We start from the raw sequence: 20,974 nt of genomic DNA, 5'->3' as shown, positions 1-20,974 counted from the left end.
CTTAGACTTGTTTGACAGCACTGTCATCAGACAATGTATGTTGGATTAATGTGTATCTTCAGACATTTAACCACTTGAACCATCACCGTCTACTCTTCTTTTCCCTCTACATCAAACCTCTTTGCCAGAAATAGCCGATCTACAAGCTCAAAACTGCTTGCAGTGCGAGTAGTTGTGAGCTTATAGATCTGGTATGTTTGGCTAATGTTCCACTCAGAATAAGGATGCTAGGACTCAAGTGGTTTATGTAAAAAAACATGATCCTATCACACAAAGATTTGGCGGCCCCCCCTGGGTTAACTCTGATGACCCCCTAGGGGTCCCAGACCCCCTGTTGAAGACCCCTGCAATACACAAACTACTTGTTACAAAATAGCAAATTCCTGTTCGGCACAGCCTCAAGAAAGTAGCACAGATACAAAATATTGGTTCTATGGCTGTGAAGGTTGAGTCATAATGGAGACATTATCTGGGGTCCAATCCTGACAAGCGAATGCCTCCTAGTGACTTTATCATGCAACTCACTGAGTGGACGCCACAACATAATAACAAACAGGTTACAAGCTGTCCAACTCAGTGACCACACGTCCTTGTTAGTGACTATGGATGTTGAATCCCTCTCACCACAATTTCTCTTCCCCACACACATACACCACCAGCTCAGTGGCCTTGTGGTTAGAGTGTCCGCCCTGAGACTGGGAGGTCGGGGTTCGATCCCCACCGGGTCATACCAAAGACAATGGGACCCAGTGCTTAGCATTCAGCATCAAGGGTTTGACTGGGGATGAGTCCCTGCGACATACTAACGTCATGTCCAGGGGGTGTTCTTGTACATCAAGCTGCCTCACGCTACAGAAACAGGAGATAGTCTCCTGCCCTATGGGCCTTATGGCTCTCTCTCTCTCACACACACACACACACACACACACACACACACACACACACACACACACACACACACACACACACACACACACACACACACACACACACACACACACACACACACACACACACACACACACACACACTGTAGTACAGTGGGTCCAAAACTGTTTAGCTCGTTTTCCCATGACCCAGACAAGAAAACAGCAGATCTACTGTGAAAACAGCAGATCTACAAGCTCACAACGTGTTGCTTCAGGCCGCTTTGCGAGCTTGTAAATTGTCTATTTTCTTAATTAATTACATTTCTTAGAAATGTCATTGCATTTTTTGATAATGTTTTTAAATATTAATTAAAAACGTAGGAAACCAAAAATTAAGGGACCCATAGAAATGCGTCCGTGACCCACAATTGGCTCCCGACCCAGTGTTTGAGAACCAGTGATATACTGTAGTACATTCCAAAAAATGTGATACTTGGTTAAGACCCATTTTTAAAACCATTTATCTCCATCCATTTATAGCTTTGCAGTCGCATATTTTATTCAATATTCAATATCATAGCATGTCCATTTTTTTCAAATCAGCGAGCTTGTATCGCTGCTATTTTTAAATAGCCAAAGCTAAAATCTAAAATGACATGGATGTTTCCCAGATTAATTGGGTTCAAATCTCATGCGGTTTGGTTTGTTGTCAGACATGTATAATTCATGTTACTTTGTTAAATAAATTAAAAACAATTGTTTTCATACGAATACGTCTTATCTTATAGTGACAATAATGGTTGTATGACAGAAAAACAGTTTTAGTCTCAGGTGCCTACATATAGGGTGTGCCAAATGTAGTTCTAAGAGCGGCCATTTCTTGGGTAAACACAGCCTTACACAGGTGTTCTGATTGGAGTAAAGCATTAGTTCTATGCAATCAAACAATTGAAACACCTGTGTTTTGACCCAAGAAATGGCCGCTAAGGACTACAATGACGTAGCCGCTGGCACACACTATACGGCTTAGAGTAGACATAGGTATTTCTTGCAGTAGAGTTATGACAAGCTTCCCTGTGTGACATGGGGGGGCGGAGTTGAAGTGCAGCCACACTGGCCAATCAGGCGTCTACCTATTTATGTCTATGGTTACGCCACGCACAGCTATGATGTTGGCGGGCCTTCCTCTGGTGTCACTTCCTGTGATGTCATCGTGAGAGCGGCCAGAGACTCCAGCAGCTGGAAGTAGTTGTACTTGATGTCAAACTCCATGTCATACCAGAAGTTCACTGCAGAAACACACAGCATCACATCCTAGATCAGTGACTTTACTTTCAACCAATAGTAAAGGAGTACACGGATCAGATCTCATACCAGTGGTTCTCAACACAAAAAAAAAAAAAGAGAGAAAATAAAAAGACCATTACTGCATCAAAAGTAATCAACAAACTATTACTAGGTTTAAAAACTGGTCAAACATTGGCAAACTCACAACTTTGCTAATTTATCTGTAGAAGTTGAATGAAAGAACTAGTGTGTGTGTGTGTGTGTGTGTGTGTGTGTGTGTGTGTGTGTGTGAATGATTATTTTAAGGGAGGTTAGGCCTGATAAGGTTGAGAACCACTGTGACATTAAAATCAACCTTCATCAGTGACATTCTCATTCTACTACTCTGCCACCAACAGGTGGAAAGCCCTGACAGCATCCATTTCAAAACTAGCCTGAACACCCCATCTATCAAGAGACCACAAGGGAAGGTAAATGTAATTTTCAATAGAATGTTTTTTCTCCTTTGTACATATAGTGTTTGTATTTGTTGATGCCATGATTGTTGTGCACAATGTGCAGTGTTGGGAAAGTTCACTTTCTACATGAACTAGTTCAAAATAAAGTTCACTTTCTACATGAACTAGTTCAAAATAAAGCTCACTTTCTTCATTAACTAGTTCAAATTCAAGTTCAAAACTTCTAAAATGAATTAGTTCCTTTCATAGTTCATAATTCCACATTTTTAACTAAAGTTCATCATGGTTCCCCAAAATGAACTAACTTTTTTTCCCCCCAATACGCGTAGTGAGCTTGTAGATCTGCTATTACTCATTGTGTAGACCTTCTGCACAATGAATATTTTAACTTTTGGTACTTTAAGCCACTGGTTCTCAGCCTGTGGGTCGGGACCCCCGGGGTGGTCCCCAAATCATATATATATTTCTTTTGGGGGGGGGGGGCAACGTAAAGTGTATAGAGGGTAGCTACACATTTCTAAAGTGACAATTTAAGGACTTAATACCTCTGAAATGACAAATTAAACATCGGCCAAATTGTTAAATCTTAGAGGCAGAAATTGTGAAAATAGCAGATCTACATGTAGATCTGCTATTTTCACAATAGAACATGTTATACAAAATGTAATGCCCTAACTCTTGTGCTCGTCAGGGTGGGGGGGGGGGGGTCCCCAGTTAGAATATGATTATTGTGGGGGTCGCGGCCTGAAAAGTTTGAGAAGTTCGAACCACCACTTTAAGCACTTTTTCCACCACTGACTGTACAGTGTGTACTGTGTACCTGCTATGCAGCCGTGTGTCTGTCTAACGTGGTGAAACCACAGTGAGGGGAGGTACAGCATCTCTCCTGCCTTCACGGTGCAGCTCAGTGGCCGCGCCCCGCGGTACGCTGGGTAACGGAGCAGGTCCGGATCCAACGGGTCCAACGGGATCCACGGGACCTTCACAGAGGGAGATGGACGTGGGATGGTTGGTGATGATGTTCTGTACGACAACTGGAAGAAGGGAAGTTAAGAAAAGAGCTCACCTTTTCGGACGCCGCAACATCGACTATTTCAAAATCTCCATCTGACTTCTGTCTGTAGACCGCAGGCTGGTACAACTCTGAGAGAGAGAGGGAGAGAGGGAGGGGGGGGAGAGACAGAGAGAAAATGGTAAATGGGGTGCATTTATATTTATCCGAGGCACTTTACAGAGATTGTGCATTACATTCCTCCATTCACACACACATTCATATACACCGATGGTGGAGGAAACCATGCAAGGCACCAACCAGCTCACTGGGAGCAACTATGGGTTCAGACTTCATAGTCTTGCTCAAGGACTCTTCGACACTAACTCTGGGGGAGCCCGGGATCGAACTAGGAACCCTTCGAGAACCCTCCGTGTTCTAATGACGGTTTATCTACCCCTGAGCCACTACCGCCCCGTAGAGGGAGAGGGAGAGAAGCCAAAAGTTGTGGTAATATTTCTACGGTTCCAAATGACAGAGATACACTGGTAGCCAAAGTGCCAATATTTTATTCTGGATGCAGAGTAATGACCTAACTGCCTTCTTCTTTGTATTTTAAAATCTGCATATTATCGTCATATAACATTATATTATTGATTTTGATTATTGATTATTGAATCCACCTGCTAATGTTTATTATTGACTTTGATATTTTTTATTCTTTTAGTATGTGTTCTCCTTGAAATGTATGTAGCACTCTGAGATTCACTGAATGAAAAGTGCAATACAAATAAAATTTATTATTATTATTATTATTCTTCTTACCCTAAAGAAACGTTGGTTTTCATCCAGAATAAAATAATGTCACTTAGTGCAAGGCGTGGTAAAGCTATGGTTACCATAGGGTATGAAGGGCCGATCCGATGGAGGCAGGAGGATGAAATGTTTCTCTCCAGAGATCACACAGTAGAGGTTCTCATAGTGGTCCTTATGCACTGAAACACACATAAATGCATTAGTGAAACAAGCACAAACGTATTGAAACATGCAAAAAAGATAAATCACTGAAACATGCATAATAATATTATTGAAACATTTTTAACACATTTCTACTTTCAACAGCTAATGCCCTATACCAGGGGTCGGCAACCCAAAATGTTGACAGAGCCATATTAGACCAAATAAACTAAAAACTAATCTGTCTGGAGCCGCAAAAAAAATATAAAAGCCTTATATATCGTCGTTGTCGGGTGGAAACCTTGTATGTCCAAAACTTTGTTTTGTATTTATCATTTACAAAATGAACTAAACTAGTGAAAACAGCCGATCTACAAGCACACAACGCCTCGCACCGCGAGGCGTTGTGTGCTTGTAGATCTGCTGTTTTCACTACTTTCGTGCGTCAGTATTGTATGATGAAGCAGGGTTTTACTTTGCAAAAAAAAAAAACATACAAATTTGAAACTTGGAGATACAAGGTTTCTGCCCGACAGTGACAACATATTAAGTCTATATTAGCCTACTGTCAAAATGCCTACTGTCAAAATGTTACAGCATTGGAAAGCGTTAAGAATGTTTGTGTCATGTTTGTCCTCCTACAGAAACCATATTAAAATAAAAAATATATTTTTCCCCCTATCATTTTCCCTTTTGAAAAAGCTCCAGGGAGCCACTAGGGTGGTGCTAAATGTGGGTGGTAAAAAATGTGGCTCTAGATCCGCGGGTTGCTGACCCCCGCCCTATACAGTTGTACAACAGTGTCACATAAAAGTAGCTACAGTAATAGCCCATCTTCAAGCTTCTAACTGTTGTGAGGTTATACATCTGCCAATATACTGCCCAAAATGCTGGTATCGATGAGTATGGCAGTTCCACACCATTTATCACATGACGATGTCATTTACAGTAATCAATTATTTTCTATTTTGAATGCTTCAGTTGATGTAGTTAGTTGAACTACTGTTTTATCCTCTTACTTTGCTATTTACATTATTATCTTACTAACTTGTAGCTGCACTCTAACAATTATTCATGTAATTTGTATTTATTCCTAGATCAGTGGTTCTCAAACTTTTTACATTTCAATGACCCCCATAACTCTCAGAGTTACAGAGCTGTGAGGGTCCATTTGGAACCCCCAAAAGGAACCCTGAGGGTCCCTGGACCCCACTTTGAGAACCACCGTCCTAGAACGTTTTTTTAACCCATTTAGAACGGGTACACATTTTGTGTATCATTATTTTATGATTTAACTATTGAAAAACAGCAGATATACAAGCTCACAGCGCGGCACCGAGTGCCGTGCTGCGAGCTTGTAGATCTGCTATTTTTGAAAAATCGTGAAAATTAGAATTTTGACCCGATTCTATAAGTGTCTTTTGAATCCTTCTAAGATTTTCTGAAAAACCTATGTTTCTATGTCAGCAATCTGGCCAGCCATCGTCAAAGAAAAGGTCCTTTTCACTTAACTGGAGCTCAGTTAGTCTGTTCTTGAGAGACTACTATGTCAATGGTTGTCATACTTTTTCATGTTAAGGACCCCCAAAATGATATTTATTTGGCCACGGACCCCCATCTCAAAATATTTAGTTCCAGGGACCACCCAGAAGCAAAATTTGAGTTACAAACGTTCGCTTTGGAAATACAAATAGTGAAAGATTTGCACACATTTTCACGACTTAAAAAAAAAAAAAAAATAGCAGATCTACAAGCTCGCAGCGCGGCACTCGGTGCCGCGCTGTGAGCTTGTATATCTGCTATTTTTCACTGGTTAAAGCATTCAATAATTCTAGGCCTAAATGGGTTAAACAATCGGTACTCAATACCGACCGATACACAAGTACGTTATGGGTATGATATTGTGATGTTAGGTGGAGGTCTTACTGGAGGTGACGGCGCTGCCTTCACCTAACCAGAAGTTCACAGCATCTGGTAACTTTCCTGAGGGGAAGAAAACATTGACGCGTTCATTTTCTGATAATTCTGCTAGTTTCTGATCATTTCACTGTGTATTTTTTCTCTTTTTTTTATCAAAACATTCTGATATATATTCCTTTTACTTTTGACAATAATGACATGGCAGCTCTCCCCAGGACTTCCCTGATGCTGTCCCTTGCTAGTCTCAAGCCAAACTGAACCTGTGGGGCTGTTAAGTATGACATCATTTTGTAGGCAGAGGAGAATTTCTGCCCCCAGTTTCCGTGAATCTTTTTACTATTTTTACTATTTACACATTTTTCTTCTCTTTGTTGTTGAAAGGAAAGTGTTAGAATTATACTTTAGTCGTTATTTTTTAGTCGTTGTTTTTTGAAATAGCAAGGGACAGAAAATGCTCTGGGGGCAGATTCTCCTCTGCCTACAAAATGATGTCACGGCTTAAAAGCCCCGTAGCACGCATGCCTTTTAAACAGGTGAGGAAAACCAACAGGGAACTGGAGAAGAATTAGTCCTTCTACTTGCGTTGTTCCGACGTCCCATTAGTCCGACAGTATCTAACCCTAACCGCAGGAAAACCTATGCCTAAACCCTAAACGTAACCCTAACCAGTTAGTGGGTAACTATTTGCTCCATCTGTCACTGGAGTCGCTCAACTTGCTATAATTATATCCCCTTAATGTTTTACTGTACTGTTTTGTACTGTACTGTATTGTATGTATTGTATGTTTTGTATGGATAGCCTTACCATCACTTTTGTACAGCCTGCCCAGGGACTACAGATGAAAATTAGCTCATGGCTAACTCTGGCTCATTTACATTGATGTGAAAACTGACATGTTGATTAAATACCACCGTCGGACTAATGGGATGCCAGACTATGGAGATTTTGCCAATATCTATGATCAAAATAGGACCAGAAGCCATCGGTACCCAGAGCTTGGCTCATCCAGGGTATGTGAGACTCCACGTCTCCAGTCAGTTCAGACAGCTCCTCTGTCAGGTTAGAACACTGCTTCTGGACGTAGAACACCCCACGCTGCTCCACCTGGAATCACATTAGGATTAACATACTGTCAGTTAGGGATCGGCAACCTTTTTGTGCCATGTTTTCTTTTTTTTTTTTTATTCTGTTTTTATTTTGACCATCATGAACATTCCTCCATAGCATCAGCCATGTAAAGAGCATTGCACATATTACAAAATCTTTGATGATCAGTTTCTGAACAATAATACAATTGCAGAAAAACAGACATAAACACAATAACCAAATGCCAGAAGAAAAAAAGAAAAAGCAGCGGAACAGAAGCAGGGCAGCTACAATGAGCGGGGAGAGCTTTCAATTATTCACACTTATTTCAAGACTAACTACAGGTGTACTTATTAAGAAATTTCCATATGTCATGGACCACAGGTTGCTGTGGTTGCATCCACTTTCTTGTTGAAGTGCCATGTTTTCATTATACGGTACATTATTTATGACACCACATCAAAATATAAATATTTCCAACTGATTTTGATAGTCCAAGTCATATCACCCAGCCCGAATAGGGCTTAACGGTGGCCGTGGTTTTATGGTGCCACAAAAACATCATCCCACAGGGATTTACACAAATATTGATATAAATTATTTTAAGCCTAGAATCAAGCCATCCAGGATCCTGGTGACTCATGAACATAAAACCTTTGATTCTCTGAAGAAATAAGAAAGAAAAAAACAATTGCGTTGTGTGGGCGGAGGCTCCCGTTCGCGACAGTTCAAAGTCCTTTCTTTGACCCAGAGAAGTAAAAATACAGCCGCGATGATCTGTGTGTAAACTATGGTCCATAGAAAACAGGTCATTTTGACCAAAAAAGCCATATGGGAAAAGAAGCAGAGATAAATCCATGTTTCGGCAGCGAGCTTGCATACAACTCAATGGGGACCGGGTGTCGGCAGAATACTATTTCTGCTAGGAATCATGGGAAATCAACTTTCTTTCATAATAGAGAAAAAGACGGACGCGTTTCGACTAAGCTTAAAATGTAATGGTAATGTGTTGGTAATTCTCTATAGGAAAAATGAATGGCCGATTTTTCTGCGGCACCAGAAAACCATGGTCACTGCTATGCTATCCCCCAATACCACCATAATTATAATCAACCTAGTGTGGATTTGTTCACCTTCCTCTCGATGACGTCCAGAAGGGAGGAGAACGTCATGTGTCTCTCCTCTGGCATCACAAAGCGATCTCCGTTCACAGCGTCGGCGTAGCCGTTGGGGGTCACGGCCACGCTGATGACCTTTGACCCCACTGTCTCCCTGGCGGGAAAAGCAGTGACCACAACATGTTCACGTTGTGTAACCTGACAGGGCTGCCACCATTACACATTTAACTCATTCTCTGAACTGCAAGATCTCCCAAAAGATACGGTATTTATCTGGACACGGGTACAATCATTTTTCTCCCCCCTTGGATCATGACCCAACTCTACACCTAGGGCAATGACAAGAAGTTCTGTCATTTTGTGCTTCCTTCAAAACACATCTTTTGCCACTACTCCAACACATTTGGTCCAGAACTCAGGCTAATTGGTACATCTATGACTTCTGCCTATTGTTGGCTTTTGCAGGAATGGCCTTTTTGCACAAAATGCCACAAATCCTGAAAGATATTGACTGAGTGACGAGAACAACCATATGTCACCCTTACCTGAGATAGGAGGGGCTCCACCTGGACAGGGCCGGCCAATGGTTGAAGGCATTGCGAATGATGCAGGGTTTGTTTGGACCAATCCAGTCACGGTAGAAGTCCAGAGGAGGCGGGGGCTCATCTAAGTAAGGCACTGATTGGTTCAGGTACAGTTCTGGGGGGGGGAAGATTATAATTAAATTGGGAGCCATACTATTTGGAATATATTGTATATGAAAACAACGTTACAATAAATGAGCAAGCAAACAAGTTAAAATAAAATAAAAATACACACATAAACCAAACCTAATTAAAAAAGATTTATAAAAAGGATCAGATGCATTATGAGTTTGCAGATCTGCTATTTTCACTGAATCATTACCCCAGAATAGGTACACTAGGGTTCAAGTTCATCATCATCATGTACAGGTAAATAAACTCCAGGAGTGTTCATGGGTGTACAATGAAACCAAAAGTACCCTTTTCATGTCAAGGGCCCCCAATTAATATGTATTATTTTGGCCACAGACCCCCATCTGAAAATGTTTCGGTTTCAAAAAAAATGTTTGTGCCACTAGGGAGGAGAGGGATCCCCCATACAAGATTTGTTGTTAAAATGTTTCAACTATTTTGAAGATTCAAGGAGAAAAAAAAAGATCTATAATCTATAATCTACAAGCTCAATATGCGTTGCATCGTGAGGCATTGTTTATCTCTTATTTTCAAATAGCTGATGTATATAACGTTAACATGGGTATATTAAATAGATTTTCTCCTGGCAACCCTTGGATTGATTGATCGATTTTGAATTTGATTGAATACCTTAATAATTAGCAGTTCACATAGGAAAATTACAGGACAGTACAGTGCAGATACAGTAGGTCTACTAATAGGATTTAACCCAAGAAAGGCTTTGGCATTGTCTTTTTCCGGGGCCAGTTGGAACCCAAGGACCGCTGGGTGTGTACAATCCAGATAACATTAAAGAATTGCTATTTTGATATAGTTACACACTGTTATCTCATTGACAGTAAAGGAATTCTGGATCAAACTATAAGAAGACTAAATAAAAACATAATATACTTATATTGGGGTCCCAGGTAAAAAATAAACCTAGCCCAGCCCTACCCTCCCCTGCCCCTTCTTTGTATATACTTTCCGTTTGTTTAGACTTACTGTTTTCCTTTTTTGTTCTTTCATTTTACTTTCTTTACATATCTACTGCATGGTACTGTGTTCTATTCATCTGTCATTCAATGTTATATGAGATACTTCAATGGTTTCCTGTGGAAATAAGCTTAGTCTTTTCATGGATCTCCTTTTAGTAGACCTTGTACCAGTGAACTGTACCGTCATGAAACTGTACCGTTTCCTATGCAAACTTCTAATAAAGTCTTCAATCAATCAATCAATCAATCAATCAATCAAAGAGGAGATAAGAAAAAACACACCAAATTGGGGTCCTTGATATTAAAGCGGTTGAGAAGTGACAGCCAGGAACTCACCATGTGCCTCCTGAGCAAACTGTGTCAGACATTTCTCCACGGCTGCTATTCGCTCTGCCATAACATTAGTATATTAAAACCTTCCGCAGGCCAAACTTCACATTTCTGGACGCGAAAAAATACACAACAGTAAATAAACTATCGACTCTTGCTGTTTAGCTGTCATGTGACATTGTTAGAATGGTAATTGTTGTTTAAATACTATTTTTAGAAGCAGAACAGCTGAGGTACTGCCCAATGCCGCCATGCTGCTTTGTTTACATCCAGGGCGCATGCGTACAGTGCAGAGACTTCTTCTTCTGCTACGCTCCAGTGCGTGTTGAGCTCAGCTAGTGCTGAGGAGATGTTGTCTCCCCCTACAGGCGAGCTTGTGAGTTGCAGTCTATGGTTGCAGCGGTGTAAACAGGGTGTAAACTGCTAGTGTGTCCTGAAACATTTATCTGGTGTCTGCTTTGTCTCTTTTTACGGCCCGTACATTTAAACACACGTTCAAATTTCAAATATAAAATGCTTAACCCATGGCGATAGATGTTAGAATTCTGGTCGGGCCCACAGAAGTACCCGTTTCGTCCGTTTTGTTCAATAAAACGCATTTTAATCTGATCGGTGGCCGTTTCCTCCATGTGCTTTCAAGCGCGCGACCCTATTGGTTGGGAGGTGTACTGCACGCTGATACATTATGAGAACGTGGCCACCAATCTAATTAAAATGCTTTTTATTGACGAATACGGACAATACAGGTACTTCTAAAAGACCGTACAATATTCTACTATCCGTAGTCATTGGGTGAGCACTTTATATTTCAAATTTGAACATTTATATAGCTGTACTGGGGTAAAATAGGACACGTGCAAACACCAAGTTAAAGTTCATCCATGGCTGGCTGTCATGATAGGACAGTCACGTCCAAGTAGCTTGCACACCTGTGCATCATCAACAGGGACATGCTGGGCCCCTGATTCAGCCCGGGAAAAAGGGTTGGAGAGGCCCTCATTGCGCGCTATAGAGAGAGATCTCTCTCCATAGCACTGCTGCTGCTACTCAAAGATTTGTGACAAAGTGACAAGCCAGTGGGCCAATTACATGAGTTATATTTCATCGTTGTCGGGTGGAAACCTTGTATGTCCAAAACCGTTTGTTTTGTATTTATCATTTTAAAAATGATTTAAACTAGTGAAAACAGCCGATCTACAACCACACAACGCCTCGCACCTCGAGGCGTTGTGTGCTTGTAGATCTGCTGTTTTCACTACTTTTGTGCGACGGCCTTGTATGATGAAGCAGGGCTTTGCTTTGCGAAAATAATTATCAAATTTGAAACGTATGATGAAGCAGGGCTTTGCTTGGCAAAAAAAAATGTACAAATTTGAAACTTGGAGATACAAGGTTTCTGCCCGACAGTGACGATTTACCACCCAGCCCCCAAAATTGTCCCGCTTTTCCCAATGGCCAGCACGTCCCTGTACATGTGTGTGATTGTTACAGCGCTGTAAATAAACATTTTCTATTCTCTTTTAACATGGTTTCTGAGTCGCAGGTTGCTGATCTTTTGAGAGTTTCAATTCCGCCATAGACTCTTAGACTATAGAGTCCATAAATTAAAACTCATTCTGTGCCAATGACGGTTTTTGCCGTTTTTTTTTTTTTTTCAAAAGCCCTGGGTGCCAATGACGGTTTATGACGGTTTTTGTGTTTTTTGTATAGAAAAAAAAAATATATATATATATATATATATATATATATTTTTGCCAGACCCAGGGGGTCGGCCTACAAAAGGCTTTGTCGGTCTGTCTGTCGGTCGGTCCCTCTTTTCCTCAGTGTGCCTGTGTTTGCCTCTGACTGCTCATCTGCCCCTCCCTTCCCTTGCTCGGCTGATTGCCTTGAGTGCCGTCACCTGTACAGGACCAGCTGAGTTGAGTTGGCTGACGAGCTGCTGACACTATAAATTCCTCAGCCCATCTACAAGCTCAGAAACATTTCCAGCTGCTCAGCCTATACAATCCTGTGTGTTCATGTGTTAGTTCAGTGCCATACTAGTGAAAACCCCCCCCCCCCCCCCCCCCTTCCTTGCATTCTGATTTTCATTGCGGGTCTGGTTTTTAAAGATGTCAAAATGACCTGAGATCAGAGAGATGCTTTTCTCTGTTTGTGTGTTCGCTCCCTCGTTTAGCTGATTGAGAAAATGTGTGTTCATGTGTGTCCATTCCAGGCCTGTCAACTCTCCTGGATTTCCCAGGAGTCTCCTGGATTTTGAACCCCTCTCCTGGGAGTCTCCTGGATTGGCAAATCTCCTGGATTTCTCCTGGATTTTGTATCAAACTCCCAAAATTCACCAGAACACAGGAAATTACATCTACTATGTTAAAAAAAAGTGTCCATCCACTAGAATGGACTCCATTCTAGTGGATGGACACTTTTTTTCATTCAAACAGCTCTATCTCTGGAACCATTTGTCTGATTGACAAAATACTTTTTGCCACTGAATCACAACAACTGTGTCTGTTTCTGTGGGGAAAATATATAAATAAAAAAAACAATTTTTTTCATTGCATAGTAAAGAAAAACATACAAAATCGTGGCACACCTACCTTGGAGCCATTTTGGCATTTGGCACAGAATAGGATTTCTATACGTCACCTGTCGTTCCAGGAGGCGGGCAGCCTGGAGGCGTAGGACATGGTGCAACTTCTTCCTCCTCTTCTCCGGCTTCAGGGAGAGACGTCGGTGCGGTCCAGAATCTACGTCCAGAATCAAATAAGAAGAAAAGAAAAGAAGAATCTATTCCAATCAAATCACTGCTGCCGATGTTTGCCAAGACTCTGGCCAAAACCGCTTGGAGAAGTGTTAATTTATTTTTTCATTTCCATCTATTAGATGAACGTTGCTTTTTGGCCGGGGTTGGACGGAGTGTCTGAACTGAACTCTCATCGTCAGGCTGATCAGAAGGAGAGAAACAGAAACAGGTGTATTTTAGTCTCTGGAGGCTGAGCAGGGGCGTCAATTGGGTATGGCAGGGGCATGCAGCTGCCATACCTTGGCTACAGGGGGAAATAACAAAAATGTACTTTTCATCGTGCCTATTGCTAAGGTATGGCAACATGACTGGTGTCATGTTGCCATACCTTACCTTTTTCTGAACTGACGCCACTGAGGCTGAGCCTCGCTTTCACTGTCCACACACGCGCGCGCTGCGCTGCACGCACACACACACACACACACACACACACACACACACACACACACACACACACACACACACACACACACACACACACACACACACACACACACAGGCCCACAAATCACAGGGATTGCTCCTGCACCATGCATGCTGCTGGCCTGCTGCTGCACACTCTGTAAAACCTTCATTGCATCAAAATAGCTTCCTATTTAAAGATCTGAATGCAGGCTGGCCAGAGATACTGTGTGGTGGGGCGACCACACACACACACACACACACACACACACACACACACACACACACACACACACACACACACACACACATCACAATTACTGTGACCATAGAAATCGCGATTTACGATATTATCGAGATAATTAAAATTATAAAATTTAAAAAAAAGAAACTAGAAGCAGTGCTCTTCCGAGCACAGGTCTCCACCAGGTCAGGTAGGTCCTGGTGGTGCTAAATGTGAAAAGGGTGCCTTCTTTGGCCTTTAACAGCAATGTGACGCTGCATGGATGATTTGAGGCATTTTGTTCAAAAAATGTGTTTGGTAAAAGTGGACCTGCTGGTGGCGCTATAACAGGCCAATGTGAAAAGACTGCCATTTGTTCCTTGGCCTAGTGGGAATGTGCGTGCAGAATTTCTCTGTAATCACAAGCTGCATTCATGATTTAAGTCATTTTGTTCAAAATGGTTGCCCCGATGTTCTGAGTAGGATCTCCAAGGCAAGGGGAGTTTTTGCCATGCTGAAAACCATATGGAGATGGAGAAGATTTTTAAGAGCAACGTCCGTATTGGGGTTCTCCTGTACGGGACAGTCATGGAAAGTGACACAGGCCACCTGTCACAAGCTGGACGTGTTTCAGACAAGATGTCTTAGGAGAATACTTAAGATATTTGGCCAATGACAGTCTCCAATGAAGATATAAAAGGGATATGAAAAATGCAGGGCAAATGTTTTTCCTTGGCCTCTAGGGAGCGCATATACAAAGTTGTACACTGATCATTGGAGTTATATATATAGTAAGGGGATTTTATAAGATGTTTGACCAATCTGCTAAGTAAATCGTTACCAAGACATTTCTTCACCAATGTGTTTCTAAAGGTGTGTAATAATACTGTATGTACTAAAAGGTTGAAATTCAACTCCCGGGGGAAACCTCTTTAAAAACTGATTTGTGTTTGTGTCCCATTAATTTACTATTAGGCCTACAGGAAAAAAATACAAAAAAATAAATCTGCTTTAAGTAGCATGTGAGGGGTCAAACTACACTGTAATCCCTGCCGCGTTGACTTAACTCAAAAAAAGTACAGAAACTCATTGCCTCAAAAAAACTGAGTTAACGTACAATCAGTAATGATGAGTTAGAGAAACTCGTTCATTCTGAGTAAGCAGTACGATTAACTTGTTCATTCTGAGTAAGCAGTACTTGTTTATTTTGAGTGTGCATTACACAACCTGTTTATTCTGAGTAAGCAGTACTAGGTTATTCTGAGTGTGCACTACACAACTCGTTAATTCTGCGTAAGCAGTACTAGGTTCTTTTGAGTGTCCAGCACTACAAAACGTGGTTATTCTGAGTAAGCAGTACTAGATTCTTTTGAGTGTGCAGCACTACAAATGTGGTTATTCTGAGTAAGCAGTACTAGGTTATTTTGAATGTGCAGCACTACAAAATGTGCTTATTCTGAGTAAGCTGTATGTGTTGCAGTGCTATAAACATGGTTTTTCTGAGTAAGCAGTACTTAAAACATATATGTAGCCTAAATCCCTTAATTAAATGTATTTTCTTGAAAATTCTATAACAAATGCAATTCTTGAATGTCCTTGAATTTAGAATTCTACTATACAATTACAACACTTACTTTATAACATGCATGTGCAAAACAATAATCCAAAAACAAAACAATGCAACAGAACACTTAACTAAAGTTTATTTTCAAATGTCATGTTCACCAGGCAGAACCTCTTCCATATTTTAGCATTTGTGTGATCTTTCTTAAGGTAATGACCCACTTCTTCATACTACAGTCACACAAAAGTAGATGTACAAGCTCAAAGGGCATAAAAAGCAGCTTTACAAGGTTAAACCAACATATTATATAGACAGAGCTGTGTTGAACAACACATTAGCAAGAGATTACCATTTAGCTTTCAACTTTTTTATAAATACCCAACTTAAAATGTAGTAATATAAAGCTAACCTAATTGTTCAGCCGCAATTGTTTTAATAAATAAAATCACATCCCGTCTCAAAACAGTTGAGGTACTTTACATGTTTGTATAGATCTTTTTTTTTTTTTTTTTTGAGCTCATAAGTTTCAGTGTGAGGGCTTTATTCCCCAATCCCAGCATTACCTTATCAATGCATGTCCATTTCCCATGCATTTTGGGTAATCCAATTGCAGTACATGTGTACAAGGCCAAATAAAAGAGAAAATCCTGAGGCAAGCCTCTAATATCCACGATGACTATATCCCCTCCAGTTCGATGGCAGTGCAGGGCTCTAGGTGCAGTTTGGACCCTTTTGAAGAGCATTGTCAATAGTCAGCACACCAACTGTAAACAGTTAGTAGGTCCTCAGTTCTGTGTTCCAGCTCTCATAAAGGCACAATCTCCCAGAAGTTTCTGATTAACATCCACTGAGAACTTGGGTGTATACACGTCAAAGGACTCTGGCCATTGTCCTCTTCTTGGCATTTGTGGTGTCCCTTCAATGTGCGATGCGGTGGTCCCTGTTGTGGCTGCAACTCTCAGCAATAACCGTCGGTCCATTTTGATGTCCTAAGAGAAAGGAGAATTTTGTGAAATTATGTCCATGTTTAGGTTTTACATAGACCCATGTGAAACAATGACAGCAAAGGAAGCAAAGGAGGAATTTGAATTAAGTGGGAATTCAATTGGTGGGTTTTGACTTCGGGGGCGGTTTTAAATGCAGCTTTTACTCTAAATGAATTGTTCAATGTGTAAACATTGTGTATTGATTGATTGACTGATTATTTTATTAGACAAAATGGAGAACAGTACAAGTACTGTATAGTCAATACACTTGAAATGTAGTACAGTACAAGTAGAAACACCCTGCCTAAAAGGAACATCTCAAAAGGTGTGGGTGAGAATACCTGTAACTGCTCTGGGAGATGGACAGAGCAGAAGGGTCAACTGAGTCTGAGCTGGCCTGGGAGACCTAAGAAAGAGAGACACAAGTTGAGCCAACCATGAAAAACAGATATCACATAGCTTTTATCTCAAACAATATCTAGACATTAAGCACTTTAAGTATTTACTCTGATAGCTCCTCTGCTATTATATTTCCCTCTACACTAGAAATACTGCTCAAAGAAATGAAGGGAACAAAATGTTTCCTTAATTTATTTACATTTATTTGAGTATAGTTAACTGTAGTACTGCTCAAAGAAAGCTCAAAGAATGAAGGGAACATTTTGTTCCCTTCATTTCTTTGAGCAGTGGTACTTTGCTGAAATTTGCCCATCTTCAAATGTGGAGAAAGCTATGTAAACCAGGCTGAATTTAGCAGCCACTGTTTTTAAGGAATATAACAAACTGTATCAAAGAAAGCAACCACACAAAACTAGCTGAATTACAACACATCAAAACAATTTGATCAAGGATAAAATGTGTACTCACCAAATCAGTGAACAGAGCATAAAAATAGTCCAAAAGCTGAGAGAAAACAGAGTAGGTCTTCTGTTTGAGTGCTTTTCTTCCTCATTCAAAAGGGGCTGCTTTCAAATTTCAACTGACAACAAGTCCCGCCCCTGGACTGATCTGCACATGTGTGAATGATGAAAAAAGCACTGAACGTAGTTTTTCTAAGTTAACTCAAGTCTTTCGACTACTAAGTACTAGTAAATTAGTTTAAATGAGTTTTAACGTCAGGAACTTATTTTTTCTAATAAACACAACTCAAAACAATCAAATTAGTCAGTTTTTTGGACCAAAAGTACTATTAACTTAGTTTAAGTGATTAGGGATAACATGCTGATGAAAACTAAGTTAAGTGTATTCCATATTTTTGCCTAAGCAGAATTATCCAGCATGTTTGGTTTTACAGTGCACACATAGAGCCTTTTATCTGTCTGTGAAAAGTGCCCTCTCCAGACCATGAATGCATTTTTACTATGATGACAGAAATGCAAATGCCCTCTTTCCATGCCATACCTGAAGTCTTTCCTGAACGGACCCAAACCATCGTTTTGTGGGTCCGGTTTTAGCACAAAGAATGTTTTTCGTGCAAAACAAATGCTTGCAATGGATTCAGCATCATGAGAAACCCACGTGCCTGCATAGAGCCCTGATGGGACTCATGATGTCACATGATGATATTGTCCAATCAGCTGGTTGGTATAGGTGATCAAATACTTATTTCATGCAATACGGATAGGGAACTTAAAAATCAAACCTCGGTTCGAATTGAAGCGGTGGACAGATAAAACTTCTATTCTGAATGTATTTGGAGAGCTGGTATGACAGTTGGTATAATAGGTTTAAAAAATAAAATAGATTAAAACACATACATTAAAATAAGAATTTGTAATTAAATAAATACATAAATAAATATAAAGTGTTTAAATAAGACAGATAAACCCTGAAGGCCAAATTATCATGTGAAGCTTGACCAATCCTCAAAGTATCCATTCATCTGACCGGGAGGGACACCGCACACATATTCTAGATGTACAGGACATATAAAGCCTATTCATTCTGAACTGAAATGACCATATATGGACATGGGACACGGGACACACATTTTGCTTTTTGAAAAAGCCTATTCATTCTGGACTGATATTTTACACGTACGGGACAGGAAAAACCTGTTCATTCTGGCCTGGAGTGACCATATATGGACATAAGGTAACGGACATTCTGTTTTTGAAAAACCCTGTTCATTCTGGACTGAGATCACCATATATGGTAATTAAACGGACATTCTGTTTTTGAAAAAGCCTGTTCATTCTGGACTGAAATGACCATATATGGGCGTGATACACACAAAGCCATTCATTGGAAGCGGTTTCCACCGCTTCAAAAACATGGACAGCGCCCAAAAAGGCTATAATTGTCCCAGTTTGCTCCATAGTGCCTTCCATCTTCTTACACACACGTCACCTTGGCCATATTTGGAGTCATACGTTGTCTACTGAAGTCATAGTCTATGAGTGACATCACAGGCTAAGAACATAAAAGTGTGAGTTCACGTCTACTGCACAGACACAGCTCACGCAAGCCAGAGAAGAACCGAGGTGAGATATTTTTAAGTGTGATTTCAGTGCGTGCCATTCCGTTTCTGCAGGACAGCTTGGGAAATCGCGCAGTGCGCCAAGCCATGCAACGCCATGCAGCGGACAGGGCCGTGGTGGCTGACCCCACCCCCCGTCCGTTGCTTAAGCACGTAGCATTCCTCATGGCCACCATTCTGTTGACGTTGCAGATGAGCCACGTCCAGGCTCTCGTCGCGGACGTCCACAAAGTCAAAGAGGCTTTCACCATCACCCGCCAGGAGGCTCTGCGTTTCAGCAACTTTACTTATTTGCTCCAACACCAGGACAAGTGTTCTGGTCAAGACGTGCACCTTCTCCTCTTCGTGAAGAGCGCCCCAGAGAATTTGGACAGACGCAACGCCATTCGAGCGACCTGGGGCGACGAGAAGTTCATCCAGCGTTCCAAGGGAGTCGCGGTTAAGGTGTTATTCGCCCTGGGAGCGCCGAGGGGCCCGGGGCGCCAAGCCACGCAAATGCAGGAGGATTTGGAGCGCGAGGACCGCCTCCACGGTGACATGATCCAGCAGGACTTCACCGACAATTTCCGTAACCTGACACTCAAGGTGGTTATGCAGTTCCGCTGGTCTAACCAGCATTGCGCGCACGCACGCTACTTCATGACTGCCGATGACGACGTTTTGGTCCATACGCCCAACCTATTGGACTACCTACAGGACGCGCCCCAGACCGACCTGTGGGTTGGCCATGTGGGCCCGGCGTCCAACATGCCCACTCGAAACAGGGAGAGCAAGTACTATTTGTCCCCCGAAACGTACCCATGGTCAACCTTCCTCGACTATACGTACGGGTCGGGGTATGTCGTTTCGATGGACGTCGCGGAGAAGATATACCAAGCAACTCTGACCCTCAATGCTTCCATCCATATCGACGATGTATTCATTGGTATCTGTGCCAACGTCATGGGCGTCAAGCCACGGCATCACGTCTTCTTTGGAGGGGCGGCCAAGGCGGCCAACCACCCATGCATTTACAAGCAGATGCTGACCTCACATGGTCATCGCGCCCGGGACATGTACGAGTTCTGGAAGAAGGCAACAGATCCACAGGAAAAGCAGAAAGCATCTGAGACAAACTGCGTGTTGGAGAAACTCCTCCTCCTGTGTAAACCCTACCATGACCCTTACTCTTATCCTTGTAATGCAGCCTTTGTGTAGAGCAGGGGTCTTTAACAGATTTTGACCCAGGGACCATCCTTAGCCTCGTAAACCAGACCAGAAGACAGGGGGAGTCTAGTTTACTAGGCTACACCATCCTGGACCACCACCAGGGACATGCTGGGCCCCTGATTCAGCCTGGGAAAAAGAGTTGGAGAGGCCGTCATTTTTTTTTAAAAGTTATATTTCGTCGTTGTCGGGTGGAAACCTTATGTCCAAAACCGTTTGTTTTGTATTTATCATTTAAAAAATGATTTAAACTAGTGAAAACAGCCGATCTACAAGCACACAACGCCTCGCACCGCGAGGCGTTGTGTGCTTGTAGATCTGCTGTTTTCACTACTTTTGTGCGACGGCCTTGTATGATGAAGCAGGGCTTTGCTTTGCGAAAAAAATTATACATTTGAAACTTGGAGATATGAGGTTTCTGCCCGACAGTGACGATTTACTGCCCACAAAATTGAACGAAGGCCGACATTTCATTTTATTTTTTTTCCTAATGGCCGGCCTGGACCGGCCGGGAATGAACCGGCCGTTCGGGAGTTGTCCCGCTTTTCCCATTGGCCAGCACGTCCCTGATCATCAACCCCTTGATTGTGGAGTTTGTGGTGTT

The 20,974-nt window shown here is 41.7% G+C and overlaps 3 protein-coding genes across 10 annotated transcripts in view; 1 reads left to right on the top strand and 2 right to left on the bottom strand.

Moving 5' to 3' along the window:
• Positions 1-20,974, bottom strand: part of LOC308291166 (uncharacterized protein) — a 184,640-nt gene that overhangs the window by 106,188 nt on the left and 57,478 nt on the right. The window lies entirely within an intron of this gene.
• On the bottom strand, positions 1,417-10,968 carry LOC308290622 (bifunctional peptidase and (3S)-lysyl hydroxylase Jmjd7-like). The gene is made up of 9 exons (XM_080732532.1): positions 10,717-10,968; positions 9,233-9,386; positions 8,703-8,841; positions 7,473-7,587; positions 6,489-6,545; positions 4,505-4,600; positions 3,681-3,757; positions 3,435-3,594; positions 1,417-2,158 (listed from the first exon to the last, which is right to left on the bottom strand). Exons 1-9 carry the CDS (start codon positions 10,775-10,777, stop codon positions 2,034-2,036), a joined length of 984 nt encoding a protein of 327 aa, XP_080588658.1. The 5' UTR covers positions 10,778-10,968; the 3' UTR covers positions 1,417-2,033.
• Positions 19,252-20,361, top strand: LOC308291784 (lactosylceramide 1,3-N-acetyl-beta-D-glucosaminyltransferase A-like; the record flags this gene model as incomplete). Its single annotated transcript, XM_080733917.1, has 1 exon — positions 19,252-20,361. The coding sequence occupies one exon, from the start codon at positions 19,252-19,254 to the stop codon at positions 20,359-20,361; it is 1,110 nt and encodes a 369-aa protein (XP_080590043.1).

The sequence above is a fragment of the Nannobrachium achirus genome (assembly GCF_963921795.1).
Source record: "Nannobrachium achirus genome assembly, chromosome: 9".
In the NCBI taxonomy this organism is placed as follows: domain Eukaryota; kingdom Metazoa; phylum Chordata; class Actinopteri; order Myctophiformes; family Myctophidae; genus Nannobrachium; species Nannobrachium achirus.
Note: the sequence above shows the minus strand (reverse complement) of the source record. Positions and strands in the feature narration are given on the sequence as shown.